Raw genomic sequence first — 13921 nt, forward strand, 5'->3', positions numbered from 1 at the left:
ATTGTTCTTTGACAAATGAAAGTATTTACAGTTGCACAAACTGCCCTGATTAGCAGTACCCAATAATTCAGCAGGAACCATGCTAAATTATTTTTTTGTAGGCATATTTTTTCCTCATTTAAGCTGGGTCAGCCCCACTGATATCAAATTAGTTGTTCTAGCTCTGCATTGTTTTAACGAGGACCTCTGCCTGAAGAGACTGCTGTAACACATACAGAAAAAAATCACAAAAATGTATGTTTGAATGTCAAGCATTTACCAGCTAATGCACTGGTTCATAGGCTGTGATAAACAGCTTGGAAATCCCAAGATGTTACTGAGGGCAAAAGCAGGAAACAAACAGGTTGTGCAGATGATTCTGCTGGTGGTACAGGAAAAGGTGTGATACCTGGCTCATTATTCCATAGCACTGTTGGAGCAGTAAGATTAGCAGAACTCAGTGTTAGTAGAAATGCTTGGGCAGCCCCAGGTCTTAAGCCTAACCTTCCTGGGAATATAAGCACTCATGTGACATGTAGAGGGGCTACAGTTTTACCCCTGTGAATCCCTCCTGTAACTGTGACAGAGCATTATCACCAGCGTGAGCTTCTTCAGAAGTCTTTGTGAATCACCAGCATATTTTACCCTTCTTATGTACTTGGAAAGGCCATCTCCATGGAATAATGCAGATCAGCATGTGTGAGCCTTCTTTTCAGATTTTTAATAGGCACCAAATGCATCAGTGGGGTCTTGAAGAGCATATGAAAGCTTTTAAAATGATACAATCTTATCATTTAGCCGTTGCCACTTAGGAGCACCGTGGAGGGGGAAGATCTAGCAACACTTCCCTCTTCCCAATGCACCCATTTCTTTCTTTTTACCTTGATTGTTGGTATGAAGGCAGTGGTGAGGTACGAGCAGAGCCGAGGGGGGAGGGTCAGCTTGCTGATGTCCTTGTCATCCCGCAGGCAGCTGGCGATGGTCTGCTGGCACAGCAGCTGCAGGCTGGAGACCCTGTGCTCCACTCGGACAACGTACAGCGCGGGCCCAGAGGCCATCAGCAGGCGGGAATCCCTGTGACCCCAACAGATGGAGATGATGGGACGCTGCATGAAGAGCAAAAGGATACAACCTCAAAAGATTTTGTGCACAAGAGCTTTTTCCAAGATGGCTGTGCAACAAGTGATCACATGAATTCACACTAATCACATTACTCTAAGGCTTCCTGAAACCTGAAGTGCCCATCACTGCCCCTAGAAGTAGAATATGAACATCTCAAATCATCAGAAACAGTAACTGGTGTTTATTCAGTGCTTTTTACTCAGGATGCCTAAACTCTTCACACAAGGAATCAGCTACCGAATTCAGTACCTAGATAGGATAAGTGACTTTAAAGACACAGGGTGTTGAGAAGTAGGATCTTTTGATGCCCTGTCCAAATGATTTATTGAGTCATCTAATCTGTCTTCACCCACTGGTAACAGCTCATATTTTACAACTGAAAAGTTAAATTATATTCCCAGAGACACTTAAAAAACAAGTGGAGAAAACCCAACCAGCTTTCTTGCTTTGTGCCAACTCTTCCACTGCAGTGTCTCCTTTGAACTATTCCCAGAGGAACTGAACTGTGAAAGAGCACCAGGAATGCAACAGAGAATGGCCTTTTGTCTTCTACTTGTCTACACTCAGAAATGTCCAAATCATGACAGTAAGACCAGAAAGAGTCAGGGCCAACTGATAGGAATGTCACAATGTGGAACAGAATAATGATGATCAAACACTGCTGCTTAGAACATTTGTTTCCTGCTTGCAAGGAGCTCCCTAAACTTTCCTTCTAAATCCCATATTTTCTTGTAAAGTACCAGTCTGTTGTGACCTCCTCCAGCCTTATCATCATTACTTTTGCCCTTAAGTGTTACTTGCATCCACCTGTCATCTCTTGCTTTCTGTGTTACAAAGCTCCTGTATTTGCTTATACACACACCCTGTGGTATTTCAATCCCATCTGCTACCTCTGTGCAAATAAACAACAGAGAGTAAAGATGAAGCTCTAACTCCATGAAGAATGCTATACAGCAGGTTGTCATCAGTGAAGTACAAAAGATTTACTCCTTTCTGTGAAGGTCTTCCTTGTTTTCACCATCTGTGACACTCAGAAGTTTAAGCAAACATGTTTTTCATCTAAATAATGAACTGTATTTATTGAAAAGTCGGGGTATCTTTGGAATATCTTTTCACAAGACACATCAAAGAAGAAGACAGGGTCAAGACACCACCAATAAGAGCTTTTATTCACTCCTCTATTGGCAGCATGGTATCCAGACAGCAGGGTTAGATCAGTCCAGAGGTTACCTTACCTGGTCTGGGGAAAAAGCCTCCCTTCCATTTACAAATTCAAGATGATTAAAGGCAACAAACTGGGAAGATTGTTTTATGCGACTGATATGAAGTGAATTGCAGGTGGCACAGCACTACACCAACATTTATCATCAAGATAAAGCACTGGATGAAAAACCTCTCCACATAAGAGATCTTCCCTACTATGTTACCTTATCCAAGATTTAAATTTCAAGGAAAATACTGATTTTAAAGTAGGAGGAATGAAGGAACTTCTTTTTAATTACATCTAGGCAATACCACACACACACCTCCACGAAGGCACAAATCTTCAGTCTGACTGATACACAAACAGAAAGAAGCAAAATGTGAACCTTGTGATTTTCACAGTAATTGCTGAATGCATTTTGTAGTGGAGAACTTCAAAAGAATTGAGAAATCCTTTGTGTACCATCAATAATTCTACATGGCTTGCCCTAACCATAATCTGTGGGATACAGCCTTCCATTTGAGGAGAGGCCACATGAGGTATCCCCTACTGATTGGTATTTCATGATTTGTGAGTGTGGCTCAGCCCTCACACTGTCTGGCAGCAATGAGACAGTTTAAGCTGTTTCCAAATAAATGCATTTGAAAAGGCACTGGCACAAGGTAGGTACCTGCCACACCTATTGTATGACAGCCTGAGAGCAGCACAGTAGAAGTGACCCTGATTTTCCCCAAGAGCTGAATCCCAGCATGGACAGCACTATCTACCTGATCTTTACTGTGGGATCCAAACTGCATCCTGCTGTTCACTTTCCATCAGCTACAGCTTACCTACAGAAACAGTGAGGGGACAAACAGGTCTGTGACTTGGCACACAAATGTTCATTTATTGGAGAGACTTTAATGGCAGAAGAGAAGTCGAATATCCCAGGTATCATAATCCCATCCAGCACACCCAGACCTGATGTCTCAAACTGCAGCTATTATAACCCAATATATCACACCCAGGTAGGACATTCTTCATCCAAATAGAGTCAAATAAAACCACCTCTTTCCTCAGGTTACTGCTGCATGCAGAGAGCACCAGAGGTGCAGACAGTAGCAGTGCAGGAACCTTTGCAACCTAAAACATGGTCTCACAAGGGAAAGATTTTTCAGAAGCTTTGAAATGCAGGGTAGGACCTCTGGCAACATGGCACTGAGGAGTAGAAAGCCAGAAGTTGAAAACTTCACCACTATTTCCTTACAGGCAACCATAATTCAGTCACCTTCTAAACTTCTCAATGTATGATGCTCCTATATTCTGTTTATGAATGTATATGCAAAAAATATGTGAGTGGGTGGATGATTAAACAAACACACACGCAATACCTACAAGTGCTGTACTGTTTGTAAATCATGACATTTCTACTCTTCCATTTGTACAATTAGTCTCCCCACATACCTCATTATGTTTTAATGTTGTCAACCTCAACAAAGAGCACTTGCACCACACCACCAGACATACCTTGCCTTCCTTTCTCTGAAATGGTCAGACCCTTGGTGCTCCTCCAGCCCAGTGTTCAGCAACATTTAATTTACAGCGAAGGGCCAAGACTTCAGATGAGCTTCAAGGAAAACTAGCCTGTCATTACAGGCTTGGAGAAGGAAAAGATTGCCCAAATGCCAGATCTGACCTGACCTTTAAAGTACTGCTCCAATAATATTTTTCAATAACTATGCTTCCTAGTCTTTCCTTTGCTGGACCAGAGATATGAATCAATTACTGCAGCAAGTCAGTTATGAGCTGGCCACAGCTTTCTTTTCAAACCCTACTGAGAAAAAGCAATTGACCTCCAACATCCAACATAAAAGTATTGTTCCTCATAAAGCTTCCACTTATTTGCACTGTTTTAGCAAAACAAGGAAGGAAAAAGCTGTTGTATCCAAATTGCTGTTGTATCCAAAAGTTGTTGCATTCACCTGTTAAAAAATGAACAATCAGACTCTAGGGCAGAAGAATTTTATTTTCCATGTTTGCACAGTTGTTGTTTTTTTTTCTGCTAGGAACGAAGAAATGCAGCTACAAATATAACATGAGAATTTCTAATCTCACTTTGTGTATAAAAATATCATCAGGTTTTGAAAAATATCAGCCTAAACTGTAAATACCTGAATGAATTCCAGGGTTTAAATACCAACATGTAGCTCTATGACAATTATCTATTAGAAACTATTGGCGAAAGCACAAGAAAAAAATGTTTTATCAGGAGAAATACTGACTGAAAACACATCTCAACAAGTGACTAACAAGGAGCTCTTTTGCCATTTCTTTCCTAGTGGGCTTGAAAGTGAGCTACAACTACTCAAATCTGTACCCCCAGCTGGGATGTTGATTCCCCTTAGAAGAGCATGCAGGAATGGATATTCCCACTCAAAGTCCTGTGGTTGCTTCTTATGATTCACTCTACTGTCTCTATTACAGGAGAGAACATAACAGATATACATTCCATGACTTGTATGCAGTTCAGTCAATGAAAACACTGCTCTAGCTGATTCTTGCTGCCTGCCTTGAGCTCAGAAATCCTGAGCCATGGGGTCTGCCTGCTGCTTGAACTAATCCCTTGTTTGTTGGCACTGGGACTCCCACTGGTAATGAAATAAAAATAGTATTCCAGGGCAGAAAGCCCAGGACCTAGCAGGACTTTTCTCAGGAGGAAGAACACAACTGCAAAATATCCAGTGAGTGGCATGTGTAAGTAGGCTGCCTGCCTGCTCTCACTCCAGACTGCTGATGTGGAGATGCACACTCCTCCCTCTCAGAGACAAGCTGAAAGGTGCAATGGCTGCAGTGCCCACCTGGCTCCTGTGAGCTGTGTGTGCACACCTCTGTGCTGCCACAGCATTCATGGATGGTGTGGGAAAGCAACCCAACACTCCCTCATTCTTCTGCTCCTCATATTTACAGTGGGAAAAATATTAACTGCTAAGATCTGAGGGCGACAAATGATGAGAAATCTGCCACTGCTCTGGCCTGATATGATTTTTGATGTCATAAACTCTTATTTGATTTGCAGCTGTTTCTTATACCCTCTCTATTTCTACAGTATTTTTTAAGAAGTCAATACAACAAGATTCCATTTTAACAGAAAGAGTTGCTTAGAAAAGTGTCTTCAATTTCCAGTGCTGATCAAAATCCATTCCTGCAGCAGAGATGATCCAGTGCCTGTATAAAGAACACCAAGGTCTTTACTGATATACTAAAGCATGTTTCACCAGTTAGTTCTAAACTGTTGGGGTTTTTTTCCTGTAAGAAAAGAAACTCTTGAAAATAAACTCTTCCTGCGGCTTTGTAGTCATCCCATAACAACTAAATAAAATTGATTTTAGGCAATATAAATGAAAGGCAACATTAATTCAGATGCAACAAACCTGAACACTCTGTGTGAAATAAATGAAGAAAAGTAAGCAAGGTCTGCTCAGCTGAATAACATAAAAAGCAGCCTCTTCTTTCAGAACCTTTTGATCTGAATTAAACCTAAAATTGCACCTTCCTTCTCTAGCCTTTACAGAACTACCAGGTTTCTGCAGGATCATATAATCTTAAATCTATTCATTTAGAGGCTGGGACATTTCCAGCAGAGAAGCAGTCTGTGAAATGCTGACAGCAGCAGGTCTGTAGCAAGCTGGTTGCCTTCTCAAAGACTTCTGGAAACTTCTTCCATAAAAATTTAGTCTTTGGTACACCACCTTGAATTCAGTTTAAAAAGATGACACAGATAAACATGGGTTTTTTACATTTACTCTTGTTGTCTATACCACATGTGAAGCTCAGTTCCCTCTCATCCTCCTTCACTGCACTCAAGATGTAATCTGTACTCACACTAGCTGCAGAGTGATATAAAACCTTAAAGTCTGTAAATTTACTGTAGAATTAAAGGTGTATGGAGGAGATCTGCATTGTAGCTTCTAAATCTGTGCTCTTGTTCCCCTGGTCCTCTCTAGGTTGTATTAAAAAATCATAAAATCTGAAGAAGGGACCAAATATAAGCCACAAGACTGAACCACTACAAAGAAAAAAATCACAAGTTTGTTAAAGTTGGCAGTTAGATAATGTTGAAGAGATCCTGTTGGTGACTCCTGTTCAAAGTTCAGGATATAGGAAGACATGAAGCATCTGTTTCCAATCAGAAGTGACAGCAGGTAAAGTTAGTTGATATAATAAAGACCTGTCTGCACATTAGAGGAGATCTTCTAAAGTGACAGAACTGGGTTGCAGCATTTGGTAAACAATTTTAGCAGGACTATAAAACAGTCTTAAATGAGTTGATTATTCTCATCCTTGCTTGATGCCAGGGAAACGTTGTGAGGACTTACCAAAGGATGTTCTTACAGTGTAAGAAATTAACATCCTTCCAATAAAAACATTATGACCAGCAGGGCAGCCTGCTATTGCAATCTCATTTTTAAATACTGAAAAAGCAGGACCATGAAAAACCTGGGCATCTTTTTGGTACCTCACATTGGTGTTTGTAGTGCATACAAGGATGGACATAGTAAGAGGTAAATTTTACAGAAATTGATAGTATGTTTTTGAATAGTCATCAGCTGATCACCAGCCCTTGAAATATGCTCTCTGCACAGAATTCAGTTCAATATTTGACCAGCCCTTACTGATGCTTTTCCAGCTCTTTCCACTCTATTCTGCAAACACATCCTTGCAGGATGCCAGGCTGAAGCCCCAGAGCCAGGAACAGGAGCGACTGCTACACTATCCCAACTCTACCACTCTGTTCATGATTGTTGTTTGTCAAGCAAAGCTACTGCTTTTATTCCAGTACTTCTAAACAAGTGTGATTTCCCTATCTAGAGCTTTATAGTCAGCAAACTAGGTTTATGAACTATAAATTTCTACATTGAAGGTAAAAGCTTCAGAGAGTTAATCAAATGAGACAGAGGATGCCAAAACCACACTAAAGCTGGAGCAGAAGGCAGCAGATGGAACATCTTGAAGGGATCCATGACAACAGCCATCACTGAGATGAGTTACCTGCAGTTCCCAAATCTACTCTACCACTGGGGTTTGCAGTGACTTTATGTTCAGTAACATTCTAGCCAAGTTGCATATAAATCCTGTCAGTCTCAGACTGAGTTTTGTTATAAACAATAAGATCTGTTTCCTGACTATCCTACCAAAGACAGGACAGACAAACAGCAGAAACAAAGCAGTTCTGTATATTTTACTGATAAATTTTTCAGACATTTGCTTTGTCAAAGAACTGGGACAGAGGACCACATGGAAAATCAGTTTTGTACCTGCAATCCATTATTTTTTATATTGATGGTGGTTTTATTTTTTCTGGCTTTTGTATTCAGAACAACATTCATTTATAATCAATGTGCTTTTCCAGTCACACATTTGCTTCTTCATAAGAAAGTCTTAGCAGAGGTATTCAAGATGAGGAAATTCTTTTATTTTCTTCTTCTTTTTTTTTTAAGTTCAGTAAACAGTGATGAATCTTATAGAATCCCATTACAAGCCTGACTGGTACAGAAAGCTAATTAATTTATTCTGATGAATTTGTCTTGAGACAAATTACTAGGATCACTGACTCACTCTCATCTTTGCACATTCATCTTTGGAGCACAGGCACAGCATAACAGAAGTTACCAGCAATTTTTTTTGCAACACTGGTTTTCCTCTGGCTTTGTCAGTAAACCAAATACATAACAATGTTCCAGCATACCTGGCATTTAGCTGGTAGTACTGCTAGACCAGCATTCAAATACATAGGAGGATAAAGTCCACGTGAGCAGACACAGGTGCTCTTCTGAAAGATCACTCACTTCCTCCTGCAGCTGAGTAAATATGAATTTAGATGCACCAAATAAAGAGACTAAACACTGACTAATAAGAGAAGAGGGGTGGCTCTAATTTTAGGTAGGTTTATGCGCACAACTTTTTAATAAACATAAATATATCAGTTTGAATGTTATTTTTATCCTAATTTCCAAAGGAAATGAGACTCCTCGATTCTGTTATTAATTGGTGGTTGCCTCTCCCTGACTGTCCTCATCCTTCACTCAACAACCTGCTTACAACTTCTGAAGCTGGCTTTTAGTCTGCAGTTGAAGCAGTGGGGGAAGAAATCACCATCACATTAAATTATTGCTATTCCCAACAAAAATAGCAGCTGGAAAGAGCAGAAAGGCTTATATTACTACTTCCACTATTAGAAATACTGCAGTACAAACTTGGCATGCACCTGTTCTGTGTGACCTCTCAGCTGCCCAGTAAGCACTCACATAATGGCAGAATAATTAGCCCCCACATCAGGCACAATGTGTGCTTTCTCCCAGCTGGTTGGGTGGAGGAGAAAGGAAAGGGCTGAAAACATGACAAGAAGTTGAAGCTACACACAGAGAACTAGAGGAGATGAAAGTATTTAAATGAAGGAGAAATTGAGATCAGCAGGAACAAAGCAGGGAGGAAACAGCCTGCACACACAGAGGTTACAACCTGACCTGATGGGTTCTGATGCTCAAACCACAGAGTGATTTCACAGCCTGGCACCAGAGGGTTCAACAGCCAGTGTGCACATACTGAGTTCTGGTATTGAAATAACAGAACAGGGTTTGCTTTCACCTGGGCTGGGAAAAAGCAACACTGATATAAATATGTTTTCTTCAGAACTGATCCAGAGAGGAAAGGGCTGTGCTACTTTGCTGCAAGGGCTATGTTGAAGACAATACAGCTGTGTTTATGGGTAAGTCCTTTAGGTACCTAAATCAGCATTAGATATCACTGTACATAGCTTTAGAGACCATTATTTTACACTTTACACAACTAAAAAATTCTATCTAAATTAGAGTGCTAAGGTTAATAAGCACTGGTTAATGCTAAATATAAGCAAACACAAAGGCTTGGCAGATGGTTTACTATGTCACCCTTTTGCATCCATTCCAGGTCAGGGTACTGGAAAAAAAATGATAATACATGGTATCGTCATTAAATATAATTAATATATCTACAGCATTTCCCTTCACTTTTAGATTTCAAAGCTATTATAAAGTTTCATTACTAGCAGCAGAAGTCAGAATGGAGTCATCCCTATTCTGCAGAAAATGACACAGAATTCAGCTGGGCTCTGAAGTACCAGCAAAGACCTATGAAGCATGTTTTGCTCCCGAGCAGCTCACAGATCATGTGCTGCCATTTACTTGGCAAGGTACATGACTGAGGTTGCTGCATCACACCAAATGATTGTACATTAGAAAATTACAATAATGGAATAATCCTGTAGTTAAGATACTGAACTTAGAATATTTTTGTCCAGCTCTTGGCTCTGCTACAACATTAAGCAAGTTATTGTTTTTTTCCTCCTCAGTAACTTAACAATGTAATTTTATTTTTCTGTCCATGGCCCAGTGAGTTTGGGAAACAGACTTTCTCCTTTTGTATTTCCATAATACCTAGCACAGTGGACCTTAGAATCAGGTGGAGTCTTGCATGTCTCCCTTAATGCAAACAATCATTGCTTATAGCACATTTTGTGTTTTAGGAGGGATTTGGGACATTTTGCAACCTTTTCCACATTGCAGGTGTACAGCAAAGAGCTAATGTGGGAAAAACATGTCAGCAAAGCATGGAGAACAGACTTTAAAAATGCCTCCTACCTGCACAGGTGTCTCCAGAGTGTAGATGTGCTCCCCACGCACGTTGTAGAACTTGACCAGAGCGCTTTTCAGCAGGGAGCCATTGCTGAGGTCAACCAGCTGGTTCTGCTTCTCCATGCCTGCTACTGCAAGCAGGTCTCCCTGGGTGCACCACTGCACCACCACATCTGAAACCACAGAGACAGGAGTAACCACTGACTAGAAACAACAGGAACGGCATCTCCAGATGCTGCCAAGTGATTTGAACAGATAAAACATGCTCTCAAAAGTTCCTTAAGTACTTAGAAACCTATATCCTTTCATTGAAATAGTAGAAAATATGCCACAGATGCACTTTTGAGAATGACCCTTTATTTTGTAAATTGAAAAAAAATGTGTAAAAACCATTCTTTCACTCTACTGTGAGTCTAGAATGTAATCAGTAGTTGCTCCTAAACACCTAAAGACAAGAATTTACTAGAGATGTTGAAACTGATGTGGAAGATCCTACATTCAGCTTTGGGGTAAGTCGGTGGAATCAAGTTAATATGCAGATAAATAATCTTACTAAGACAGTAGCAAAGAGTGTTTGTCTGGAAAGGCCTATAATGCAAAAAAAGCAGAATATCTGGCAATGCCTCATGTTCTCATGGCTGTCAATACAACTTTTAGCATAACTCAAACTAGAGTTACAGCAGTATAGCATGAACCTAAAAGCACTTGGATTTTTGTCCATAAATACAGATGGCCCACGTCATATGTTTTCTTTTGCCACCATCACACCAAGACGATGAGGGCTCTGGAGAATCTCTCTTACAAGGAGAGACTAAGGGAGCTGGGCTTGTTCAGTCTAGAGCAGCCTGAAAGTGGACCTCATTATAATCTCCAAGGTTTGTGCAGACAGTATGGTGCCAGACTCTTTTCAGTAGTGCCCAGTGACAGGACAAGGAGCAATGGCCATAAACTAAATCTCAAGAAATTCCACCTCAACATAGGAAGAATTTCTTTACACTGAGGGCAGCAGAGCACTGGAAGAGGCTGCCCAGGGAGGCTGAGGAGTTTCCCTCTCTGGAGACATTCAAAACCCACCAAGACAAGTCCCTGTGCAACCTGTTCTGGAGGACCATACCTTGGCTGGGGGGTTGGACTGGCTGATCCCCAGAGGTCTCTTCCAAGCCTCATGATTCTGTGATTGTGACTTGTAAAAATCTACTCAGCTGCTTAGCAGGGCTTTGCTGGAATCACACAGGGACTGCTCAGACTCTCATATCCATGGATATGAATATACATATCAGTTACTTCTCTTACAGGCACCTCATGATGAGGGACGCCCACAGCTTAATTTGGGAATGCTTATTTCAAACCCTTATATCCTCTAGTTCTTTGTCACACTCTTAGAGTAACTCTAAAAAAGCATTTTGCGTTTCTGCTCGTGTTTCAAAGGCAGATTTGCATCTTCAAGGAATACCGAGCTTGTCTTTAAATCTTTTTACTCTTAAGCCAGAGGTGAAAGGCAGCTATTTTGTGCTGAGACAAAGTGAAGGTAAAGACAAAACTTTGGTGCTCCGGGATGCTCAATCTGCCAAGAACCTTTTGAAGACACTTGTGGGCGAAAAGCTGTCTTCAAATGAAGAAGCAAGGGAGAAATGAGAGTTGGCAGGAAGGATCTCAAAATTGTTTCAAGTTGTCAACTTGTCATTTTCAGGGACTTTTATGTCCAATTTAAAATGGTTTTGTATTATTTCAACTTTCTGATATTTCTCATGGGAATTATGCTTCTGTACATATCAGAGGGAAGCCACATGTTCCTCAAAGTAATTTTTCCACAGCTAGGCATTGTATGTTTCTTGTTTTCTCTTAGTTTTCAGCCCTCTAAGTAACCTACAATGGGATTTAATTCATGTTTCTTGGACAGGAAAAAAATAGGCGGGTTAGAAATGAACAAGGCGAGCTGATCAGCTCCACTTTTGGTAACTGGATGACTATGGAACTGCCATCATGGAAAAACTGTCTCCTTTGGATACATGTCTTCAGGTAAACTTTCAGCTGATCCCCATGACAAGAGGAAGATGAGTGTCCAGCAGTTTTCTCTCTCTCTCTCTCTCTCTCTCTCTCAAAGTCCTAGAATTAGACAGTGGATGTGGACTGCACCATCCCTCCAGGGCAGTGTAGCTCTACTGACAGACTTGCACTGCCAAGAGGATCTTCAGTGACTACTGGACCTTTACACAAAATAACTGATGATGACAGCACTAGCACAGAGATTAAAAATCAAATGGAGGTTTCATTTAGGGTAATGGTCTACAAGGTGACTGATCCACTTTCCAGCCACCACAGGTGTGTATATCAGCAAACCTTGAACACAGAGCACTGTAAATGAGCAACAGCTCTACAGGCAGTGGTTGTGGCTAACTAGTACAATTAATAGATGTAGCTCAGCAGTTCTGCAGGAAGCAGTGCACTGAGAATCACAGAGTTAAAAAGCACCAAAAAAATAAAGGATACATCTGAACAGTTCAAGACCTCCACTAGGACTCACAAAACTACCAGGACTGTTCAAGCTGGATCAAAAGAACTTTTATTTGGGTAATTAAATTATCAAGGTTTTTCCTCTGTCAATTTAAAAGAAATATTATCAGTAAAATGACAATTCTGCAAAACTAGTAGAATATGTATATTCTCTATATATTAAAAATATATTGCTACTGCTTGAAATAATTTCATAGTTGCCTACTTTAAAACTACAATGAGTAGCCTACAGCAGCCAATAAAGGCAAGGATTTCTGCTGCAGAGATCACAGAGCAATACTTTGAGATTTTAAACATAAACACATGAACAAGGACTTGCAGTGGTTTTGCACGTTCCTGCCTGTGAGAAAATCCTGTAAAATTTAGAGTCACCTGAAAAAAATTATGAAGCTACAGGAAATGTGAACATCTATATAAAACCAGACATAAAACACTTTCCACTGTACAGTGCTTAAAACAACAATATCCCAATCTTCTTTCTCTGTCTCACACACATTCCCAAACCAGGAAGATGCTGCATGTTTTTTGTCTACTGATGACAAAAATAGTAGCCCACCTTATAACTAATAAAAATATTCCTACCCTATCTAGCACATTAACATTTTGCTACAGAAGGGTAATATACTTAAGGGATCTTTTTTGCACTAGTGAAAGTCAGTGGGGAAGGAGAAACAGGACAGACATCCTCAGCAAGATAGAGCCCTGCAACTCTAAAGAGAGAGTAAGATGGGGTCTGTTTCTCCTACTGCTCCCAGTTGAAAGCTAGACTAGATGACAACTCAAGACTGCTCAGTACCCTAATTACTCTAATATTGTAGAAATGCTGAGCAGACCCATTGGTGAGTATCATAAAAGCTTTTTTAGGTTGGCTCCAGTTCTCCACACTTTTGGTATCCTTTCAGCTGATGAAGGTTTCTGGATTGTAGGGTTGTTTCACAACGCTGTGTTTTGGCACTCACACGTTTCTGGGGTTGGCACAGAAGGAGAAAGGAATGGAACAGAAACCTCAAAGGTAATGTTTTTACCTCCCAAGACTACTGTACATAACAGATCACCCCAAAACTGTGGGGATGGTGTTAGGGCAACTTTTCACCAAAAACATCCCACTATTTCAGAACAGCTAAGAGTTTGCTCCAACAGCCTAATTCTCTTTTCATCTAATTTAAAACTAATTCACCTGTGGAGATGAAAAAGCTTTGGTGGAACCTATATTTAAGCATGTGCCTATGTGCTGTATTGAATTAAAATGTCTCTGCAGGCAAAGCACAGTAAATTGCACAGAGAGTGCTGGCAGAGTAAAGGACATTTTTAATAGGTAAGAACAGTAAAAATTTCAATGTGAGTTAAAGATTTTACATGGAATACTGATTGTACAAACATTCGTGCACGTCACTTAGCAAAATGCATAGTAATTAATCACTGGAATGTTTTCTCTCTCAGAACAACTTGCCTC

The 13921-nt window shown here is 40.4% G+C and overlaps 1 protein-coding gene across 5 annotated transcripts in view; it reads right to left on the reverse strand.

Annotated features, from left to right (window-relative positions):
* The window catches only part of TULP4 (TUB like protein 4), a 145389-nt gene that overhangs the window by 16585 nt on the left and 114883 nt on the right, over positions 1-13921 (reverse strand). For all 5 annotated transcript variants that reach the window (XM_030235547.2, XM_050972915.1, XM_050972914.1 and 2 more), the window contains 2 exons: positions 9961-10127; positions 861-1085 (listed from right to left, as the gene is read on the reverse strand). In XM_030235547.2, coding sequence (XP_030091407.2) covers positions 861-1085; positions 9961-10127 — 392 coding nt within the window. The remainder of the gene's footprint in view (positions 1-860; positions 1086-9960; positions 10128-13921) is intronic.

Source organism: Serinus canaria, chromosome 3 (genome assembly GCF_022539315.1).
Source record: "Serinus canaria isolate serCan28SL12 chromosome 3, serCan2020, whole genome shotgun sequence".
Taxonomy (NCBI): Eukaryota; Metazoa; Chordata; class Aves; order Passeriformes; family Fringillidae; genus Serinus; species Serinus canaria.